The sequence below is a fragment of the Molothrus aeneus genome, chromosome 17 (assembly GCF_037042795.1).
Source record: "Molothrus aeneus isolate 106 chromosome 17, BPBGC_Maene_1.0, whole genome shotgun sequence".
Taxonomy (NCBI): domain Eukaryota; kingdom Metazoa; phylum Chordata; class Aves; order Passeriformes; family Icteridae; genus Molothrus; species Molothrus aeneus.
In genome coordinates, this window is record NC_089662.1 from 306877 (window position 1) to 330750 (window position 23874).

At 38.7% G+C, this 23874-nt stretch overlaps 1 protein-coding gene across 11 annotated transcripts in view; it reads left to right on the forward strand.

Moving 5' to 3' along the window:
• The window catches only part of PHF20 (PHD finger protein 20), a 71684-nt gene that overhangs the window by 26245 nt on the left and 21565 nt on the right, over positions 1-23874 (forward strand). For 7 of the 11 annotated variants that reach the window (XM_066561826.1, XM_066561824.1, XM_066561827.1 and 4 more), the window contains 6 exons: positions 886-1062; positions 1855-2028; positions 8941-9219; positions 17583-17762; positions 21375-21473; positions 23256-23417. In XM_066561826.1, coding sequence (XP_066417923.1) covers positions 886-1062; positions 1855-2028; positions 8941-9219; positions 17583-17762; positions 21375-21473; positions 23256-23417 — 1071 coding nt within the window. The remainder of the gene's footprint in view (positions 1-885; positions 1063-1854; positions 2029-8940; positions 9220-17582; positions 17763-21374; positions 21474-23255; positions 23418-23874) is intronic. The other 4 variants (XM_066561832.1, XM_066561835.1, XM_066561833.1 and 1 more) reach the window with 3 other exon arrangements.

Below are 23874 nucleotides of genomic sequence, written 5' to 3' on the forward strand. Positions count from 1 at the left end.
AAATTTGCCATTCATATGTGGCATCATCATGCTGGAATTCCCCCCCTAAATCTTGGAAGTTGGTTTTGGATAAAGGAGGAATAAGTTGTGAACCTTGATGCAAAAGTTCATAGGTGTATGGGTGGCAGTGATTATATTGTCTCCAATATACAGAAGGCTATAGAAGCCTTAGAAGTTGTAGAAACTCTTCAGTTACTAGATGAAGGATTAAAGCAAGAGCACTTTAATAATACTATGTAAATATTCATGCCACTGCAGTTGAATAGCTTCTACTTTATCATTGTGTGCTTTGTGTGGAGGCTGAAGAGCTTGAGTGTGTTGATGAGGAAGGAAGATTATATTCTCTGTAATAGTGTCATGGCCAAGGAGATGAAGATCTAAAGAAAACTCTTTCCTTAATACCACAGTCTTAAACTTCAGTAAGTGTAGGTTATCCAGCTCAGTCATGGCTTTTGATGTGTCTGAATTGTCTCATCTAACTCCTGGTATTATTTACGTCCATGGAACAGTTTGTTTAGACCAGCTACACTATAAGGTGATGAACACACCCCCACTGCTCTGCAGTATGCTTCTGTGTGCATTTACTCAGTGGAATTTTTTTTTCTCAGTAAGAAACTAGTAAGATACTGATCTGTATTCATGCTTCATATCTGTTACTAGAAGAAAAAAACTTGAGAGCTTTTGCTGTATTTTTATGCTTATTTGTAGCTTATTGTAGCTTTTACAGAGGCCTAATTTTCCAGGCTTTTTAGCTTTTGGTGTTAGCCTTAATCCTTAAAAAACACACTTTGAAGGGAGTCGTGGGGAGGGAAGAACTTGAAAGTTTGCTTGTGATCTGTTTGTACTCCTGTAACTGCATGGTACCATTAAATACAACTGTTCCAGCTCAGGAAAAACTTAAGAGCTCTTCAGATAATGCTGAGAGAGACCAGATCAGGAGGCGATCTTCAAGACTCTCATCCAGTATTAGCCATGAGATTTTAAATACAGATCTTGTCACAACTTCCACGGAAATTCAGACTTGGAAAGATGCAGTACCTAACCAAAATGAATCTGAGAAGGGTAAGTGCCTTCACAGTGTACCTCAGATTTTTGTGACGAGGTGGTCATGTAGTTGTTGCAAACTCTATATTTTCAGTTGCTTAACCTGCAGGCTCCATATCTGCCATTAAAACCTGTTTGCATCAGCAGGGCAGAGAAAACTCATGGTAAGTTTCTATTGATCTGCTGCTCTGATTGCTTTTGGCTTTTGATTCCCTTTCTGTCAGTAACCTCAGCATTTCCCTCGGGTGATGGGAGCTTTTCCAGCAAAGGAGAGCTTCATAGGCTAAAACTTTCCAAGGAAATAGTTTTTTTTGATTGGTTAGTTTTCTTTTGTAGGGAATGCAGGTTCTGATTGTGAAAATGAGGTAATTTCAAAGTTTTAACGCTTTCAGATTGTAGAAGTAACAGCCCTAGTACTGAACTCTTACAGTTCTTACAGATTAATCCTATTGTTGAACACTAAAAGCATCAAATGGGCTGCTTTTATGCTTAAGCAAGGTTAAGATAACACTCCCTTTTCTGCCCTGTGCTTCACTGCCTTTCCCTTTTGAGGGAGCTCTTGTAGTGGTACGAGATCCATCCTATTCTGGGCTAGAAACAGTTAGCTTGTGTGTTTCTAAGCAGCCTGTAAGTTCAGAGGGGTACTACAAGTTAGTTGTGTCGCAAAAATTTTGTGTGACCAAGCAGTCATAGCATGGATGGGTATTTTATAATGTGATGAGGATTCCCCCTCTTCCCCCCCCCCCCAAAATGTTCTGAAGTATGCTTTTGTATGCATTTTACTCAGGGGAAATTTTTTTCTCATTCTAGTCCAGTTAGAAATTCCTGTTGAATCTGACCAAAGTTTTGGTGAAGAAAGATCACCTGGAAACACATTGCATAGCACAGCACTCAGTACACATGCCAGTTTGCAGGAAGAAAAAGCTGAGGACACTGAGTCTTCCTCTGTTCCTGTCAGAACTCAAGAACCTTCTGCTGCTACAGGTTCAGGTTTTTCATACTTAATGTTGATGCATTTCTTAAGGTAGCTGACACCAGGTGTTTTGTACTTGTGCAGGTGTTAAAACTGTGCATTTTTGCAATGTTAACTTTGGTTAAAAAATGCATATTTTTATTCCTTGTGGACTCAGTGCTTTCAAGTTGGACAGCAATCTTAAAAGTGGAAATTGTAATTTTTAAATGACTTTGTCATTTTTGAAAGCTTCTTGTTTTCAGTGTTTGGAATTCTGGATTAAATTGAACTTAACACCATAAAAGGTCAGGTTCTTTTCTCCTTAATGTGCTGCAAGTATGTGGTAATATTACTGTTTCTGCTGTTTAGAAATCCTGATTGTGCATTTTTATATCCTTTTGTTTAGACTTGGAGACTTTAGTACAAATTTATGAAATAGTTCAGACATTTCGGTTTGAACTGTCTTAATATATTTACTCTATTTTCTTTAGCTGAGGAGTGTTTTTACCTTGCCTTTTCAAATTAAAATTTCCTGTGCAGATAGTAGACTGTCAAAACATGGTGCTGTCTTGTGATTATTTCTCATAACTTTCTTCTTTGGATCTACAGCTAACTGGGGAAACTTGAAGTACATATTTTCTAGTTTATGCTCTATTTAACAAGTTTAATTTTAAGTATAACAGAGCACTTGGAGAGATTTACAGTTTCTCAGCATTGCTGGAGTAAACTGTGTGTTGTTTGTTGGTTATTTTAAATTTACCTCTTGTTTGCACTTATCTTCTCTCACTCACTTGGGTGTAACTGTTCAAGTCACATGTCCTCTCCCTTTCCACTAATGGGTACCCTCAGTGCTGGAAGGAACTGACCTCTTCACTTCGGTTGGATGTGTAAATGAAAATGTATGCATTTACACTATTTAGAAATACAAGCTCTTTTGATGCTGGTCTCCTTCAGCTGTTGCTGAGCATTTGTAATTTGGGTTTAAGCTCGGGAGAATTCCAACGGAATGTTTAGTATTTTTGTGTGTAGTGTCATTCACATTAATGGAATGTGTGGGATGTGGCCTGAGCTTGATTCAATGGATACAAGCAGCAAAACTGTGGGAGCAGGGCTTGGCTAACACCTGCCCAAAGGCTCTGATAGGGTTTGTGCACTCTTGTTCCTGGCTCTTTTGTCAGGACTTGAGCAAGCTAGATTATAGTTAATTTGGGAATATTTATTCACATTGCATTCTGACTTGAAGTACAACACTGTTTTTTATGTAAAAATACACACTTCTGAGTCTGGATTTTATTTAATTGAAAATTGTTTCATTTAACATTAGAAATCAGACATGCACCTTGGTGGACATCCAGATGTGGCAAGCAAGTGTTTTTATTGTAAAGGATTGGTGATAAAAACTATGCAGGGTCTTGGAGGAAATACTGTCACCTGAAATCCAACTGCAAAAATCTACATTTCCATACTTAACCAACATTAAAAATGTTATTAACAAGCAGTTTTAGAAAATTCATATATTCTATCACAGATAAATCCTTTGTAGTTAAAAGTGGATCTATGTTTCCTTCTCTGTGCTCTGTCTTGGTTGTGGGATTGTACTGGTACACACCAGTGCTGATGAGTTGCTTGATAGGGGAACAGCAGGGCTTGGTATTTTACCTGTTGGTGGTGCATGTGTAGCAGCATGACAATGACAGGCACCTCTAGGTGGGATCTGAAAATACCTCTGAAAATCTCCAATGGCTTCTCCTCTTATGGAGGGGTAGATGTGTTGCAGAGCCCAGGCATGTGGTCCTAAAAATAGCTGATGTTGGAGACTGGGAGCTGAATTAAATAATTTATGGCTGATTATCAAGGGAACAGATAGGCTCCAGATAGAATAACCGTGTGTCAGTTATGTTCATTAGTCTGCCATGTGTTTGAAAGAGATTTGGGTCTTGGGCAGGGGGCAAAGTACATTGTTGGTGTGTAGGTGGTCTGTGTGGGAGAAGAAGGGTGTCTGTTGCATGTGAGATTCCCATGAAGTACAGCATGGAAGTTAGTTATTGGTAGCTTTGCATATGTAGAACAAAGGCAGTATTGTAACCCAGTATTACCATTATTATTTGTCTGTAGACTTCAAATCTAGTCACTTAGTGAGAATGAATTATCTTCCTGTAGGAGAATACTGTAAAACCTGTGTTTTCCCTCAGTGTGATTTGTTAGTGTCATTTTGGCATTGTTGAGTAGTACATTCTAGTAGTACAAGTTTTATGTTGCATGATCCTTAGGAAGAATGTTATTTTTATAGCATTTGAATATCAGGAATTTTTAAGGACATAAGCATTCCTTTTAAAGGATGTTTTTCTAGTCTCTGGTTGGTAGATGATTCAAGATTAATAGTGGTTGCAGACATTTATAACAGCAAACACAGTCTGGAGTCTTCCTGTGACTGAGATGTTTTAAAATGTAGCATGTTCTGAAAGGGCAATATAGCACTGTTTGTCAAAAATAAAGTTCCTTTTTAAAAAGCTTTACCAAAATTCTGAATAATTACATGTACTGAAAGATTAGAATCCCGTTCTTCTGGCTTTTGGCACCTCTGATGACAAGGGACAGAAGTGATCAGAATTTAGCTAAATCAAGCTGTCTTTCCAAAAAATATGTGACAGTCAGTTGGCAAATTTTTGTAGCCAGTTAAAGGTCTGCATACATCAAAACAAGCATTTCATAGCTGTTTGTATGAGTTTACTCTTAAAAATTTCTTTAAATTTGAAAGTGAGCTGCCTTTGCTTTGCACACATGCACTATCCTGTTTGTAGTTGTATTTGCTAGCACTCTTGAAATTACTTATTTATTTGCATAGACATGCATCAGGGATTCTATTTGCCTTATACTTACACCCGCTTTTCTGATTTTGTTCTGTTAGCTTTGGGTTTCAGTTAAGGAGAAGCATAAGCCCTTTTCATCAGTTTGAAAGAGCTGCTATTTCTCCTGCAGCTCACCTCAGTAGGCTTTAATCCCTTCACGGTAGTGTGAAAGTTGTGTTTTTGAGCCTAACAAGATATGGTAGGTAACTGCATCGTGCCTTGCTCACCTAAAGCTCCCTAGGGTGGGGCACCTCAGTCTGATCGCAGTGTTTCAGTTACAGGTCAAAGTACAGGTAAAGCCTTCACATCCCCCCCACCTGGCCCCCCCCAAAGGTAAGTTGAGGTGTGAGTGGTGCACTGCAAGGCTTATGTACTTTACTACCCAGTACAGGCTGTTTTTATTGGTACCAATTTATTTCTGGCACAGGGAGAAACTGGTGAGTGGAATGCCATAAGAAATACTGTCTTGAGTAGTTCTTGCAATGCCAGGTAATGTTACAGCTCAAAACCCCATAAGTTTATAAATATGTAATGATCAGTGATTATTGATGCTGTTATGTATTTCTTACACCAGGCATCTGCTTCTGTGGATTCTGGATGCACTGGAACTTCTTGGATGCTGTCCTTACCTAAATTAACTTGAGAATAGCAATTAAGCAAGATGGTTTTTGTTTCACAACTGAGATATTGTGAGGGTTTTTGAAAATAAAGGAAGAAATGTAATTTGAGAGCTGAAATGATGAAACACTTGGTGAGCTCAGGAAAAACAGCACAAGATTTCAGACGAAATAAGTTGAATGAAATAAGTAATTAGTGAGGACACTGCCCAGTGGTGTGAAGGGTCCAACGCACAGTGTGAAAACTGTCAGGTCAAGCACGTTTGTTACCATGACCTATCATGAAGATAATGTGCCAAAGAATATGAGTTTTAGAGAGTTTCGATGTGTTAAACAGCAAGTGAAGAAATAATTTGATCTTCACTTAGTATTTCTTTGGAGACCAGGAAATAGAAAGTGAAGGTCTCCTCATTTTAGCCAGCAGTTGTGTGTGGAAGTCTAATGGCTCAAAACTGCAGTAAAGCCATCTTTAAGTGGGGGAAAATGGGAAGAGTTCTGTGCACTGCTGGCTTCTTGGATTGTTTACCAGGGTGTTGCAGGAGATGCCACAGGATGGCAGACCTTCAGTCAAGGTACGATGCTGCTGCCAAATATTCCTGTCCCAGCAGGAGTCATGTCAAAGAGAGAATTGGTAATGGTGTAAAAACACCTCTGGTGAACTTGGAAACTTCACACTGTGCATTTTACAGTGAACTTACTGCTGAACATGGTCATAGCTTGACCCTTGGATAATTCAGCCCAGTGAAAAGTGAGAGTGGTTGCTGATGGGAGCACTGAAGGAATGTTTTGCTCTGTAGTGAAGCTTAAAGGACACAGTGATGTTTGACCATGAGTGTCTGTGCTTAATGTTGTAATGGCTGACTGAAAAGCAGGTGAAGAGTTTGAATTTTGATTATAATCATGGGAGAAATAGCAGGTGTCAATTTACCATTCATTTTCCTCTGTACTCATGGAAAATACCCACCAAGCTCCTCTGTAAAGGCAGTTGCCTGAAAATCTGAAGACAAGACACCAAACTTGTTTCTCTAGAAACCAATTTTAGTGTCATATGTTGTGAACAAAAATTGTGTGTAGGGATGGTAGCTGCCTCTTTAGGTGTTGGTGTAGGATGTTATTTTTAGAGAGTCTGGAGCAAGGACTCTCCAGAGGCTACCCTGGGTGGCAGAGTTGGTTGTCAGTTTCCTGCTGTGCCTGGGTGACAGGGAGTTCTATTGTGCTACTTGTAAAGAAGGAAAATGTAGTGATGGGAATGACTGAAGCTTTGTTTCAAATTTTGTGGGATCATCTGTATTTTTATTACTCTGAATACATTCCTTTTGCACATTGCAGTAAGTTTTTTGTCTGCTTCCTTTCCATTTGCCCCATGTCTTTGTTATCCCTATTTCTAACTTTAGCTAATGCAGTCCTTTCCTTTTTTAACTTGTAGCCGATCAGTTAGAAGCCATTCCCTGTATCTTCTCCAGAATTTGTCCAGCTCAGTGGAGGGGAAGTGCTCCAAGCTTGGATGCGGGGCCTCATCCTGACAGTTGTGTGATGGTGTAATAGTTTCCCTTGTCATCTTTGTAATGTTTTTTTGTTAGGTCTTTGGACCTAACAGCTTCATGCTGGTAATTAAGTAGTAACAAGTTCTCAGCATCTGTAGTCCCAAATGCTGGGTTTTTTTCCTTTAGAGTCAAGAGAAACTTTCTATGTTTGCTTTCACTAAACCCACAGGCCATTGCACTGAGCCTTCCTGAAATACTTTTTCATTCTTCCTGAATGCAGCTTTTGATGGTCTGCAGTATATTTTGATTTTGGTATTGGCAAGCTTCATCATTCTGCAAGTGTGAGTCTGGCTTTGCTGCAGTCTTATTGATGTTCCTGTCAGCATGTTCTTAACGTGGCTATGCCAAAGTGTCTTCCTTCTGGTCATTACCACTGTGAAACACCCAAAACTAGCGTCTTTCTTTGTACTATTTCGTTCTCCAATTTCATTGCATATTCTTTCTTTTAACCAGCTTGGTGTTGCATATGACTTAATCTTTCCCTGTGCATTAGGGTACAACTACTTGTGTTTTCTCCATGTTAAAGATTTGTTTGTACACAGTACTTAAAGGCTGGATGTGCCTCAGAATATAGATGTTTCGGATGCTTCTCTGCACTGTGACAACATTTAAGTCTGCTGCTCAGTAACACCATTTTTGTTACTGCATGCTAAAAACTTGGAAACAAGCTGTACTGTCTTTTTACTCCAGGATCATGTTGACGCTGCCTTTAACACTCCTTCTGTTCAAAGCCTTACTGCACTTACAGAAAATCTTATTCTTGTTCATAATGTTTCTGGGTACTTTTGTCTCCTGCTTACAGCTACTTCTAATACAGTGTCTTAATTTTCACTCGTGTGCTGCATCCCTTCAGTTTTAGTCATGGTTGCTAGGTTTGGGTCTTGCAGTTAAATACTGCTTTCTTAATCCTGAAAGTCAAAAACTCTTGTAAAGATGGAAATAAAACTTTAGTACTGGCAAAACAAATTGAAAAATTGTATTTGGAAGCTGGGATTTTTTTAAAATGATACCTCCTTTCCATTGTCTTCTAGCTGGAGAGGGATTTTTGGATGCTGTATGTGCATTAGTGATGGATAATTGCATAGATCTATTTAGATCTGTTTCCTCATTTTTACCTCTTGTGTTGTATTGAGTACAGATACTGGTGACAGTAATCTGATTTAGTTCAAAATGTTTATTTTGTATGTTTCTTAGAAAAAATATGAACTAAAAGTTCCTGAAATTCATGATAGATAAAGCCCTGGGTTGCAGAGCAGTGCTCTTTGGAATAGGTGCCTTAAAATGTTCTTACATTTGAATCTTTACACTTTCCTTACTTTTTTGAGAAACTAAGTAAGTATAGCTCATAGGGAACATTTTGTAAAAGATGCAAGCAATTTTGTGTTTCATTGCTACTTAAAAATAGAAATAAATTTCAATTTTACTTTTGAAATGTTCTAATACATTGCTTCTATTGTCTTTGGAAATAACCAGGCTTTGGTGGCAAAACTATGCACCCAGAAAGCAGGTAGCAAAATAATTGTAAGCAGAGAAGCAGAACTGTTTTCTTGCTTTCACCAGAGATGTGAATAGTTGTGAACAAATAATCTTTAGTGTTCAGACATAAGGATGTAATCTCTGTGTGATTCAGTCTTTTATCTTCAGGAGCACTATACAGTGAGATCAGCTGTTGGGCAAGGACTCAGGGAAAGAAAATATTTTAACTTATTCATAAAAACAGTGGTGTCATGACAACCAGATTTATGAGCAGTGTAGGATAGAGTTTTCCCTTTAAAGTTACTAATCTTAAAGGCAGATAAGGCATTAACATTTTAGTTATAGCATTTCATAGCTAATGTGTGTGAATGCATGCTTCTTTTTGCTGTTGAAGTTTAGGAAACCATTCGGTAAATATAGCATATGCATGGGGCAATTTATCTGTTTTGTTCTTACAGTAACAAAACCTTGTAGGAGAACAGATTTTCTTGCATCAAAAAAAGCTGCAACTGTTGACCAAGATCACAAGTTTAGATGCAAGTTCTTGGACTGTTCAAAATCCTTCCGCAAAGCCAAGTTATTGCATTATCACATGAAATACTTTCATGGAGTGGAAAAGGCTGCAGAATCACAGCAGAACCCTGTAAAAAGAAATATTCAAACCAGAGCTTCTTTGGCTTCTGAAAAAGCTAATCAAGAAAGGTCAAAAAGAGGACGGACCACAGCTGGTTCACTGTGTAAGTATGGTATTGATCTCTTTCTTTTTTTAAACAGCAGCAGTCAGGACAGACAGAAAATGCCAGAAATCTATTTTCTTTTGGGCTGAAGGAGTCTCTTTCAGGGCTGTGTCTTAGCATGTTTCTGTGTGGAGAAGAAGCATAGTATGTGTGCACATCATGTTGTAGAAAGATATGAAGATGTTTCTTCTAGAATTCAAGATCATTTTCTGATAAAGATCCCACTGTGCAGCTTCTCTTATTTTTCTGTAGCAGCTCACTTGCATATTAAACCTCTGTTCCCTTTTAAAAACCCCATTATCCTGAGTTTCTGACTTGATTTTTATTTTTCTCCTGGCTTATAAATAGTATTGGTTGGAGACCTCCGTCCTTTTCTGTATTAGGGAACAGTTTGGGTACCTCCAGTTCTCTCCTATTTCTTCCTTATCTTTAGACTCTTGACTTTACTTACCTGTACTTTACTGCCTTCAAGCACATACCCAGCTGGAAATCCAGTATGAGTTTCTGCAGTATTTACTGTTCTATGTCATGAAAAATCGTAGTATTTACAAGTGCAGTTGTTTCAGCTGTGCTTGAAAAAGATCTTCACACAACAGATTGTCAGTGGAAAGGGATAAAAACTTACTGGTTAGCCAAAAAAAAAAAGTTTTAACTGCTTTGCAGTCTGCAAAATCACATTCACTTCTGCTTCACCCTCATTCTCTGAAGCACTCTGCCTGGCATGACACCAGAGTGGCAGTCTAGGTCTGTTGTGAACTGCAGTGGTTGTTGATAACCTGTCCAGACTTGGCGCTTGTGGACTGATGTTGCTGTGTACTTCAAGTCCGTAGAACTAGTCATGTCTTCTTTCTTCTCATTGAGCCTTTTTTATAAAATCCGTCTTTCTCCTTGCTGAATTCCCTAACGTCTTTTGTCTTTGCCGTTGATCTTTTGTTAATACGTTGTTTAAGAACTACAAAGTATTACAAGTTGCTCACAGAACTCCAGCTCACTATAGCAGGATATATCCTGCCTTGCTTTGCTTCGTGGCTGCTTTTCTTAAGAGTCTAGAAAATGAGTTTTCATTTGAGGTGCTACTGCTTGTTCCTAACAAGATAAGTGTGACTTTACATACTGTAACTACATATGAACCCCAAATATTTCTGTATCTTTAAATAATGCAAAGGCATAATCTTGAATTAGGTAGGAATGCATTAGGATGTAATGATTTGTATGTATTGTACTCTGTATGCAGCTTAATTGAACCCAAGTGTTGCCTGGAGAAACATACCTGAGATAAGCATGGTGTGAAGACTGGCTGCTGACAGCTGCAAATTGATCAAAACAGGCTTTGTGCATGTCATGGATTTTTCAATAACCAGACTTCTGTTTGGCTCTCTTGAACTGTGTAATTCTTTTTGATCTGAGAAGTTGTTTCATTGTGATTGTCTTGAATGCACTGACTAGTGATTCAAGATCTTGACCCTTCCATTTATCCTTTCCTCCTAGTGCATACAGTCAGATGCACCATCATCACTTGCAAGTAATTCCTTGTGGAGCTGAGGTGTAACTGTATTTGCTTTTTTTAAGCCTCCACCCCTCTTAATTCCCCATTTGTGGATGGATACTTTTCACCTGGATCATTTCCATGATGTACTCCATAGCAGCTCTCTGCACAGAGTGCCTGGGGTGTGCTCACAGCAGTTGAACATTTCATCAAGGTGATGGGGGGGGGGCAGGTAGGCTGTAAAGTTCTCAAGTCACCTTCACAGTTGAAGCCTGCTGTTGTGGAACTATAGTACATTTTTTCTTGATGTGGAAAGACAATGTCATTATATATTAGTTATATGTCTGATACTAAGTGCCATTGTTTTCTAACTCAGTGTGTTCTTTATGACTCTAATTTTTGTTTGATGGTGCTACACAGTTGAAAGCAGAGTTCATGAGATTCATGAGCTCTTACTTTGAAGTATTAGAAGTTCTGTTCCTGTGTCTTAATGGCATGTATAGAAAGCCTGTCTTCTAGGCAAGACCTTCTGTCTACTGAGCACTTATGCCACCTTTTCAAAAGGCTTTTCAGGAGGTACTGCTTAGAGTGAAAGCTTTTGAATCCATAATTCAGTCTGGTATGTGGTGGGTATATTTTCATATTTACTATCCTTTCGTGAGCAAAAAATCTCCTGTTTAAAAATAATATCATTTTACCTTTTGGTACAAATGTGCTTTTCTTGTACTTCACTATATTAGGTCGATTTTAGTGCTTAAAAAAAGGTGGCAATTTCTAACAGATAAAAATTTCAGCAATCATGATTTTTGTTATTCTATAAAATTTAAGATGCTCTTGCTTTAGGACCTTTGTTACACTTGTCTCACAAGTTTTATTTTAGACCTCTAGAACTCCTTACTCTTTATGCTACACATAAAATAAATGGTGGGGGTCATCTGGTGCTGGATTTAAAGTGAAAATACTTACTACTTCTAAAGTTGTAGGAGAACGTGTAAAATTGAGAACAGTTGCAAAACCTTTTCTTCACAGTGCTTAAAATTAAAATGTTAACACATAGAAAAGAAGATGGATGTAAGTGGTCTTCAGTGACCGTGTTGTTAAATTTGGGAAAGAACAATTCACATATAGTTGCTTTGCACTGGAGTGAAGATTCCAAAATTAAAATTTCCAGTATGTAAGTTGTGTTACTTGACACTGGAATCAAAGCTTGAGTGAGCTGGAAAGGTTAGTGTGGGACAGATTTGAACTGTCTCCCCCTCTTTCCAAAGAAGGATCTTGCCTTTGCAGTAGCAAAATGGACCGATAGGTCTCTAAATTCTGTAGTTGCTCTCAACAGAGAGGAAGGTACTGCTATTGCCTGCAGCTTGTATTTTACGTATGCCTTACAGAATATGCCTAAACAGAATGACTAGGATTTCATGGCTACTGGATATGTTCAGGCAATACCTTTCTTAAATTTATCAGAAGGTAGTATGAGATCATGATGATGAAACAGCTCCTCCCCCAAGTGCATGTTACAATACTTACCTCCTTGAGTTGTTGCTGCTTTGGTCTTCAGGAAAGAATTGTCCTTACATAGAAGAAGGCAGTTGATGTTATGTCCCTCTGGGCTAGAGGAGATGCAGGTATACCTGCCCTCAGCTCTCAGGCTGCATTGTACCTCAGGCGCATTGCAGAGCCATCTGCAGGCCTCTGTTAGGAGAATTGAGGTCTGTAGAAAATATGTGTGGGTGTTTAAGCCTAAAAGAGGCTTTTTGAGTCTGGGCTGCAGATGACTTCAGTGTTGGTCTTAGATGAAAGAGTTGCTTAGATTTTGTGCTAGCTCAAGTAGAGATGCTCTATCAGAATAATTGCTTGGAAATTAAATGTGGTACAGTATCTGTGACAATTTGTCAGCTGCTTATTGATTGTTCTGTGCATCTGTACTCCATTTTTTTAATTACAGAATTCTTGGAATTAGTTGGAAGGGACCCACAAGGATCATCAAGTCCAACTCTTAAGTAAAACTGGATTCTGTGCCCATATACATTAACCTTAAGACAGGTTTCTTTCTTTGTGGTCCCTTCTCTTTTGCTGCACAACCCCTTAGTTTACTGTTAAAGTACATCATCCCATACTGTGACTTGTGTCCTGCAGACACTGTAAACAATTTTCTCTGAAGGTACCAGTTGTCTCTTTCAGATATGTCTGTCTCTCCATCCATGTTATTTTGTATCAAGTGCTTGCAAAAGATTTTTCTTAATAAAAATTGTTGTTTCTTGACCTAGACCACTCCAAGGGCATGAGGCATAGAATTGTTTCATTTCTTTCTTTGTTACCTGCAAGTCACAATTTTGACATCTTGACTTGGAGTTTTTCCTGTATTGGTGACTTTCATTTTTTTAGTGAAATCTGTCCATTTGGAGATTTGTTAACATATAGTTAATGCCTTTGGGCTGAACATATGTTCTGAAATCCAACAGTCAAGACTTGAGTGCTTGCATAGCTGATGTGTCCCCATGTCATACTATGGTGAAGCTCTGTACTTGCTGGATGCTGAAGATTTCTCAGGAGACATAAACCTCATGAACAAGTAGGGGAGTTGGTAATGGAAGTGCCATCTGAGGTGATTTGTGTGCTCTTAATAGCTCCTCAGTACTGGTGTCAGCACAATTGGACTGACAGCGATTTCATGAGTTGATACCCATTGACTCCTAGGACACAGTTTAGGCCCTCTCAGGAGTTTTGGTAATAATGGAGCCAAAGTCAGTTTTGGAACTTCAAAAGCACTGTGCAGTATTAAGCTTTGATTTGGAGTGTGGGTGTAGTACAGTAGCCTCAGTCTGGCAAGTCGCTGCTGCTCTTGGCTCTCCTGTGTTCCTTGCCATGAGGAAGAAACTAAAGGAAGAGACCTGCAATTTTTAGTTTGCCTACTGTAAAAAATCTGTCCTTACTGTGGAGTCCATATAAATCACTTAAAGAAGGAAAAAACGTTTTGTCAGTAGATTTAAATTTTTTCACATAACCTCATTTTTAGAAAATTCTGCCTACTCAGAGTTAATTACAGTATGTCCTGTTAGTATAAACTACTCCATCCATGAATTCTTTATATGAGTAAAAAAAATAAGTATTTTGTTCTTACTTGTGTTACTGATGAGAGCTGAATTGTGTGTGGGTGGAGTTGGCAAACTTGTTTTTGACATCTTAGAATATCTCGGGCATCTGATTGTCTCTAACAGCTGTTAACAGGCAAACCACTGGCCTGTTGTGTAGTGGTTGTAAGATTAATCCTTTGGGAAATTTTCCTGTATCCTCTTGATTCTGGCTGACTGATGCCTCTTTGCTAGGCAGTGGGTGTGCATGGTGATACACAAATGTGGGCTTTTTCCTTGGAGCCAGGGAAGATCTGCATAAACAGCCTCTGTGTTTGCAGAGTTGCTGGTTATATTTGGCTTATCAAGACAGTACTGCATTTGGTTTCTGGGGAGTGGCTGTAAGTCAAGATGAAACATGGTCTTTCAGTTCTTGAAAATACCACTGGAAGTTCCCAGCAAATGATCTCACAGCTGTGGATGGTACCTTTGTCTGATTCACGTACTTGGGAATGCAGTCTCTGCTTCCTGTGAATGCTGAGTTATCTTACCTGGGGTCCTACATCAGGGTTCCAGGGGACAGAAAGCTACTGCCTTGTCTGTCACTGAACCTCAATGTGTTTAGTAGTAAGTTTTCTAAAGCTCTGTCTGTGTGGTTTCTGCATGCTTGAGGTAATTTCATATTTCAGGTTTGTATGTGTTTCTAAGATCCTTCACAGCTTCTGGGTCAGCTCTTGGTACTTCTACTACTTCTACTTCTACTACAGAGGATACTTCTTCCAGGCTTAGGAGAGAGAGACCTGAAAGAACTCCATGGAAGAAGGCTGGAGGCAGTTAATCAGCAATCTTGTTCATCTCCAGTATCTTGTGAACATACCTCCTGTTCCTGTTAGTGGTATTCTTTGTCATCTGAGCTGGAAATTAATCTGCTCTGATGTTTAATCACAACATTACTGTTCAATGACAATGAAAGTGACATTGTCCAGGGTCTCAGGAGGCTTTTTGTGCATTTGTGGTTTCCCTGAGGTGGGACACAGGTGTTGTATGTGTCTTCATGGGGCCTGCACAAGCAGCTTTAGGAAACACTTAGGGATCCCCTGTGTACTCCTCATAGGAATCTCTATGAGTGTGGTCCTGCTGTCACTGCAGCCTCACAACCCAATGCTCTGTGACTGGGTGGAGGCAGAGGAGTAGGAAACCTTCTGGAGGGTTAAGGTTGGCTTGGGGAGACCAGAGGATGGAAACAGGTGGCACAACTCTGCAGGTGGTACTAATGCAGAAAATCAAAATGTGAGAAATGTGCAAGTTTTAAAGCCACATGCCTAAATATAAGGTCTTAGTTGTGTTTGTTATGAATAATTGTTCTTTGTTCTTTAGGGAATGATTTTATAAACTGACCTGAGTTATACTACCAAATGAAGAGGAAAAAGAACACTTTAGTGTGGAAGGCTTGTAAGCTTGCATCTCCATTGCATCAGTTTTAATATTTGCTATCTCGAAGGTTTAGGATAAATTTCCAGGTTTTTAATCTCATCATCTCAAATTTATTCACAACTTCTAAAATGTATTCAGAGTGCTCAAAGATCTTGTAGACCCTCTAAACTTTCTTTTCAATGGAACAAAGATGTTTCAAAACATAGCGTCTTTGTGTCTGTTACTGGGGGAAAAAAAAAAGAAAAGCATCCAGTGTATGATAGAGTACCATGACCCCTCCACCAGGACAATGTTACAGCTTGCTGAGAAATTTTACAGAAATAGATTAACCTGTGTGTCATAAAAGACAGGATGTATTCTTGGCAAAAATCTCCTTGAAATTAAATCTCACAAAGCTACAAAACCCCAGTGGACATGAAATACAATTTTGCTCCATCAAGATCCTGTGTGCATCTGTGTCAGCCCACAGGAAGCTAAGAGGCCTTGTGCTGTTGCAGACTGCTAGGATCAAGGTGGCTGTGGTGTTCTAAAATGTTAATTCATGAGATTGAGTTGAGCTGTTGGGAGAAGGGAAAGTTAGGAGGCCTGAGTGAATGCTGTAAGGTGTGTATGGATTTTTGTATTGTAATTTTGAGTTTCACTGATGTGGTGTTCTGTAAATATTTTGGAAAATTATTGCAGAGTAGACAGTTAGGAAAGCTGCAGAAAATATTGTTTGTGTGACTTTTCACCCTGTACTGAAATACACCATTTGCATTTCATAAACTTTATTAGGGTACTGGTGTTCCCAAAGAGACTATGTAGTACCTGAATCTTATTTCTCAGCTACTGTGTACCATGGAAAAAGTTTTCATCTGAAACTTTTCTTCCTTTGTTTTTGTCATCTGAACTGATGATATCTTGACTCCCTAGTCATGGGAGTCCTCAGAGGAGCAGGAAGTAAATATAGACTTGAATTAAAAACAAACAAGTAAATAAAGACAGCGCCAAAAAGCCCAACCAAACAAAAAATTACCAAAAAAATTGCCTGTCTGGACAAAAGGCATCTTTTAGAGGGTCTTGTGTGGTAATTGGGTTTTGGTTTAATTTCTGTCTTTTGTGGCTGCTGTAGATCACTAGGGCAGTTGACTAGAAGATAAGTTTGATTGTGGAAGTAGTTACAAGTGGCTTTTCTTTTTTTTGTTTGGAATTTTTTTTTCCCCTTTCACTTCCAACTTCCTAGAGAGAGAGGACCAGGGAAAATGTCATCAGATTTCTGCATCTTGGAGTTTCTTTTACTTGAAGAGATCCATGTGATTCTGAAAGCTCTAACAATGACATCTTTTAATGTGCCTTGTTATTTCTTCAGCTTGAAATGTTGATCAGGGCAGGGTGCTTGATCTAGTTTTTTCTCCTAAGTGTGCCCTCTGGGACTCTTTCCCTTTTCAGTCACTCTCAAGTTCTGCTCAGAATTGTTTTATTAAAGGTGTCTAAGTATGGCATGTTAATCTTCAGATGAGAAACAAGTTGCCTTTCTTATCCTCTGAACTTTTGAGATGCATATGATGATAGAAGTGGATATTTTTGATAAATGTCAGCATCCTGTCACCTTGGCTACTGGGTCTCATTGACCAGGATACTTGATGTAATACTCCAAAACTAAATGGCAACTGGTCTTGTTCAGTCCACTGTCCTATCTGCCATGCAGCTTTAGCTTTTATCACCTTCACTGCTCTTTTTCTGTGTCCAGGAGTCTTTTCAGGAGGAGTTGCTACTTGCAGTTAGGAGGATGAAATAGTTTGACTTAATGTAAATAAAATTGTAATCTCATATGAGGCCATGTCTGCATCTTAAGATTTTTATGAATTTTAGGTAGGGATTCTGAATTCTTGCATCTCACTCTTGATTGAAACACTGTTGTTTCAGAGGTACGTATTTAAACACTGTTCTTCCTTATATGTGCAGAGCTGCTTTATGCCACTTCTGTGTATGTTGCAAAGCACTCTTAGGAGAACTGGCTGTGGTTCCTCTAATTGAACCAAATGGGCACTTTTTCTCTTGGAGGAGCTAATAAAAATGACCCAGCCTGTGTCTCTGCTGAGCTGAACTGAACTGTTTCTCTTTTCATCTTTTCTTAAAAAAAAAAAAAGTCACAGTTTTTCTGAAGAATAGAGATTTGGGAATGCGTGGACATCCCCTGTTTATTTTTGAAAGAAAAGCTCATCAGCAAATCCAGCAAAAACATTGGAGTTTTTAGCGTTTTAGGGCTAGGACTGAGTTGAGCAATGTCTGATCAGAAACATTCCACATGGTCTGTCAGAGCTGCTGCTGCTGAAATAGACTGACTTTGGAAAGTATTTAAAGCTTGGACTTGGTCTTTGTTCTGTTTGTAGATGCTCCTCTACACATAACCCTCAGGAGTACCCCATATAGAGATGAAAAAGTAGAAAAGAGAAGAACTTCAACACCTGTAAGTGCACTAAATAGTCACCGACATTCTATTAGAGACCAAACCAGGAACCACATAGCAAGAGCACTGCGGAGACCTCGGGAAAGAGAAAGAGTTCAACATGGTACGGCTTTTGGTTTAACATGGGAAGTTAACATGGAAAGGAAAAAGTCTTGAGAAAGTTTTAAACATTGTAAGGAACTGATAATATTCTGTATACCTTTTTTATAGATGAGTAAATGGTTGGTTCTCACAATTAAGGGGTAAACATTATATATATGGTAAAAGAAGTTTTAAAAATGTATAGTTATGTGACTGCAATTTGCTCCCCCCAGTATGTGTTATCAGTGCATAGTCTTGGTAATCCAGGGATTTGGGAAGGTTGGCTTGTTACTATGGCAGCACCTGACCTCCAGTTAGAATGTAAGAAAGTGACTTCCACCACTGGATAGTAAGGAAGGAGTTGACTGACAAGGCTCTAGGAGAGGCTAGAGATATAAAAGAGGAAACATCCACCTTGAAGATGAGCCAACCATGTGGTGGGCAACCGGCAGGGCAGTTCCCAGGCCTGCTTTTCCTTACCTAGTCTTTGTTGTATTTTTATTAAGGTTTAATAAACCCTTTAAATTTTTTTGAGTGAGCAGTTGTTTCTCACACCTTCGTTTAGAGAGAGCAATTTTGTATAAATGTATGGCATAAAATGTAAGCAGTGTTTTTTCAATGTAATTTTGTAAGTTTTCATGCTTTCTGCACTGGGGTTTATTCTGCGTAGTCAGTTGGTAATATTTATAGGATGTAAAAAGTATTAAAGTATTAAAGGTCATTAAAAGGTTGTAGGTCTTAATTCTGTTAAACTCCTGGCTGCCCAAATCATTAAATATTTTAAGTAATCTTGTACCTACTGAGATACCTAAACTTAAAGGAGGCGGATGGGAGTGGACATGAGGCACGATGACCTAGGGTGATATGTTTTGTAGGGGATTATTTTCAATAGTACTTGACCACTTCTTGTAGTCAGCAATTGCTACTAGACATCTCTGAAGAACTTCACGACTTTGACTGTTCAGTGGTATCCTGTAAACTCTGTTTATACTGAAATCTGCTGTAGTATCGGTGGGTAACAGCCAGACAGGATGGGGGGATGTATGTATATACACACACACGTTCATAGAAACAATACATATTAATAATAATATATTATTTATATACATACAAAATATAAATAATTCCCAACATACTTCTAGATTTCTTTCAGTAAGAAAGAACTTGAGTCACAGTGATGAGGAAAACACAAACAAAATCTGAGGTTAGGCTGCTGTATCTATGACAGATGCTCTGTCTCCTGGAGATCACCTCCATAGCTGCCTGTGTCTATGTTGTTCTGTTGATCATAGCAGACAGACAGTACTTAGCATCTTGTTTATTCTTGTGCATCCCTCACTGCCCTTCCTTGTAGGAAGGTCTGAATGAGGCCCATCAGTATCTCCTCCCTGTTCCTCACTCACTGGGATGTGTCCTATGTGCAAGTGTGGCATTTAGAGATTATAATGAACTTTCACAGTGGTGATGTGATAGAGGATGGTGAGCACTCATCCCAGTTCTTATGAGTCTGTGCCATTCAAGGAAGTTGAAATCCTTTGTCTTTTCAAAAAAACCCCAAACCATTAAAAAATGTAGTTGTTTTGTGCTTAATTTCTAGGATTATGTTTCTCAGTTTATCTTTCTGTTTGATTATGTGAATCTGTGAGGATGCTCATAACCTAGATAAGTCTCTCTATCTGGTCTTATGTCAGTGAAAATTCATTACACTTCAGAGCACTTAGAAGAAACAGCTTTAAACAACGAGATTGTTTAGTTCCTGATTTTGGAAGATTCTAGTATAATACTCGAATACTTGTTCTTTGAAGAATTTTTTTTCATGGAAACATGCATTAACTGCTGTGCATTTCATAAGATAGCTTCACAAAGAAGTTTGCAAATATTTAGATTTTTTTCAGATTTTAAGACACACGGGGAAGCTTACGGGGACAAGGTGGATAAAGTGACAGTTTCTTTCATGTTTATCTTGGATATTTTGATAGTGGTTGAGGAAGCTCCCCATGTGCCCTTGGATATCTTCAAACAAATCCAGTAATCTGATCATGTGAATTTGAATTTTCAAATGAAAATAAGGAAAATTTTCCTCCCTCTGTTGAGCTCAGTTATTCTCTCTTCCCTTCTGGAAGAATAAAATGGTAGAACTTTCTTGCATCCCTGTGAGCAAAGAGAAGGGAATGGTACCAAGAGGATCCTGACCATTGGAAGTACAAGAGATGAGAACAGATGAAAGTAAGAAGGAAGTTGGAAGCACTGTGTTTGACACTTGAATATGCACCTTTTCTTTTCCTGTTCTTTGTTTTGGTTTTTTTAATTTCCCTCAACACCAAGAGGTGGAATAAGGTGACTTTTGTGCTGCCAGTTCTGCTGCCTTTGAAGCCCAGGTGCCTGGTGTGGCCATGTGGGTGAGCACACTGAGGTGCCTTTGCTAACCTCATTTGCTAAGAGGGGCACAGAAATAGCAAAGTAGCAGGAAATCTTTGAGGACTCAACAGGATGGGGACATGCAGATCTAAAGAGACTCCTGAGGACAAGCTATTAAGCTTGTCCTGCATGCTTACCTGAGCAGATTAAATGTGACTGCCATTTGCAGTTTCTCAGTGAACTGTTCGTGCCATAAATACTCAGCCAATAAATTGGGGACTTTACTGTTGATGTGTGTGAAAGGGGTTGACATAATATGCTGGTATTGCTGGTTTACTTTATAAATGGTTACAGACAATCTAGGGTTCTCAAATGGTTTGTGCAAGTGAAGATTTCTTACAGTATACACTGTCTTCAAGTGCTTATTCAGATCTCTGTCATCTGACATTGAAATAGGTTTCTGAATGGGATGGTGAGTGGCTAATCAGCCAAGCACTCTGAGAGCAGAGCCATTTTGAGATACAAGAGATCCTTCCATAATAGGCATTGATTACATCTCTGAGTCAGGATAATTTACATAAGGAACTGCATAAGTATCTAGAAATTGTGTGCTGGGACCTAAATCTGAAAGATAGGATGTAACCAAACACTGGGGTCTGGAAAGCAGGGATTTGTGAACATGCCCTTCAATAGTCTTATACTGAATTGTGCATGGTCTGGAAGCATGCTTTGAGGATAGACTTAATTGACAGCTGTCAGTCATTCATAATTATGGAGTGTTTTTAATCCCATAAAAATAGAATGGAGAACGGATGTTGAGAGAATAGTTAAAGCCAGCTGAACCATTTACTCCATTTTCAATATAAATAAAATATTTGCTTGGGGAACTGAACTGAAGGTCAGGGTTTTGTGTTACAATGCTAGTGAAGTGTCCAGTCATAATAATGTAGAAACTGGACATAACAAATCCCTCAGTATTTTTATGATCTCTGAAGCATGTAAATAATAAGTGGGCACTGCTGTACATTTCATTTCTCCTACAGGATGCTTGTATTTTGTTATGGGACAGTCAAATTAGGACCTAAAATAGATTATTCCAATTGAGAGCTGGGGAATTCTTAAAAGTAAGTTTTCTTCTTGGGTTTATTGTTTTGTTTTGTTTTTTTCAGGGAACTGGCCTTGATTGTCCAAAAGAATGGGACACTTTTAAGAACATTATGAAGTAGAATAAATGTATATATTTATTTAAACTAATTTGGAATTTTTTTAATTTTAGCTGTTAAAGGACATGAGAAGAGCAAAGAAAAAAAATCCAAAGACTATGAAAGATCCAAGTCAAAGAAAAAGAAAAAAAAGAAAAAGAGATCTAAACCTGGTAAAGTTCATTTTCCTGTAGATGAAACTGGCTTCATTCTTTTGTTTTATTACCTCCAGAAAATCACTTTAGATCACTTAAGATCAGGCATTGCTTTTCAGCCTTTTTCTTCACTTAGCTTTTATTTTATTAAATAATTGATTTTAAATTGTGATTGACAAGATAATCTATTTCCTGGTTAAGCTTCCTCAGTAATGCTGGATGGTGGCTTGTAGTAGTGCTTGTAATGGCACAGAATAAATATCACTCCTAAATGAATGTCAGTGTATAAGTCAGGCTTTTCCTTAGTAAGTGTGCTTCTATGCAAGCTTTGCCCAGTTAAGAGAGTGCAGATGCCCTGTGTACAGGCTGTTCTCAGTTACGTTAGTTCTGGGACTGCTTTATGAATGCTGGAGTTTGCAAAGTCTGAGTCCTTTTTTTCTGCCGTTAACCTTTTTGTTTCTTACACTTCCACTTTGAGGGGGAGTGGGCTGTAACAATGAGCCCAATTAAACCCATCACAGCCTTAATTTCTTTCTTAAAGAAATTAATCTTTTTTCTGTAGAGATTTAGTAAAAGCCCAATTTAAAGTCTAAACTCCAGCTGTGTCCCTCTTTCATGTCTCATGCTGTTGCACTACATTAAAATGGCTGTAGTAGCAACGTGCATTCTTGGTTTCATCTGTGGAGGCTTGGGAATGCTTTCCTGGGGCCACTTCAAGCTTTGAACTTGAGGCAGAGGCCCAGGTGTTAGAGGTAATGGATTCTTCGCTACTGAAAACGCAGCCGATTCTGGAAAATTTGTTTGAAATGTTTAAGGATCAAGTGTGATCAACAACATCCTCTGTCATTGATGGGGATGCAGTATACTTCAATCTGCTAGGCATCATTTGTGAAACTAGATCTCCCTGAGGAGGAGTTTCTGAGGTAGAAAATTCTCTGATTGCTGCCATGAATAGGGCAAGCTATCAAGAGAGTGTATTGGAAGAACCATAGGCCAAGTCACTTAGAATTGTACTGCAACAAATAATTTTAATGAATTTCTGATTGTATGGTGCTCACAAGTATAATGATAAAGTACAAAGTATAATTTGTAGATTTATGCACCAAGTCCCCACAAGCCACCTCTCAGTCTGTCATTGAGTTTTAAGATGTTGCATGCCTTTTTTTGATGGTGACCTTATGGTAATTCAGTCCGGAACTGTGAAGATTTTTTCCAGGTAACTGGAGAGTGTTACTTGTAACTTCAGCCAGCTTTGATTTATATCCAATGTAGGCCTCACAGGGGAACTATTCAAGATGTTTTCTTCACACACTCTTAATCTGGGCTTGTCCACCTGTGCATTCTGTTCCATAGATAGACTAGGAAAACAAGTGCTTTCTATCCACTTTGAAGTCTGTGAGATTAGGGAATGTGTATAACCTCATGTGAGTAAGAGTCGGATGTGAGGGGGAGGTCTCCAGCTAGTGGTGCTTGTGTGAAAGTGCCTGTAAAGCAAAGGTATTTGTACACCTACTCAGTCTGAAGAATAGTTGGCCTGGAAAGGCTGGTCACTTAGACCTTTGTCACTTCTGACAGCAGTAAACAGCGACTGAGCGGTATAAAATTGTCTGGTTCAGAAAATACCTTCTTGCCCCTGGAAAGCTTGCACATCTTGCAGCAGCATCACACAGTCCCAGAGCTCCAGCATACTGGGAACTGGCTCAGTGAGTTACACATTTCTGCTATGGGCATGCATGGTGCTGTTTCTTCTGTCAACTTTTTTTGACCATAGATTTTTAATGATTTACTACAATTTTACAGGGTATTCAGGCACTGCGGAGAACACAGATGTCTCACAAGAGCTTTCACCTGAAAAATCAGTTGTCACAAAATCTAATTCTTCAAATAAATCATTTGCTCACCCAAGCACCTTGCTTCACTGCACTGATTCTGGACAGCATAAGGGAAGATCAAAAGCAAATGGTGAGATGACTCTCCTCTATGGCTTTCTAGTTCTTTCATTATCAGTAAATATGTGAGCAGCACTAACATATTTGTAAACTGGTTCTTATTGTATAAATTTGGCTATTTTTACTCAGGGCTGTGTGTATTTCTTTCCCCCTGCTTGACAAGACTGGACCCAGTTCGTTTGCCTGCGCTTGATGTTGCTGCTTTTTACTTTGGCTTGACTTTCATATACACTTCAAGACTGTTGCCCTTATCTCAGAAATCAAACTCATTTTGCGGGGTTTTTTTCCAGTGCCTTATTAACTCCTAAAATAACGATGTTACAACTTAATCATTTTCATATTTCCAAAAGTTTCTACAATGTAAGAACTCCTTCAGAGTTAAAAATGGGTGCTTTGCGAGCTTGCTGTGTTCAAGAGACCATTGGGTGTTGTGATGTGTAGTTGTATTGATACAGAATGAATATGCTTAT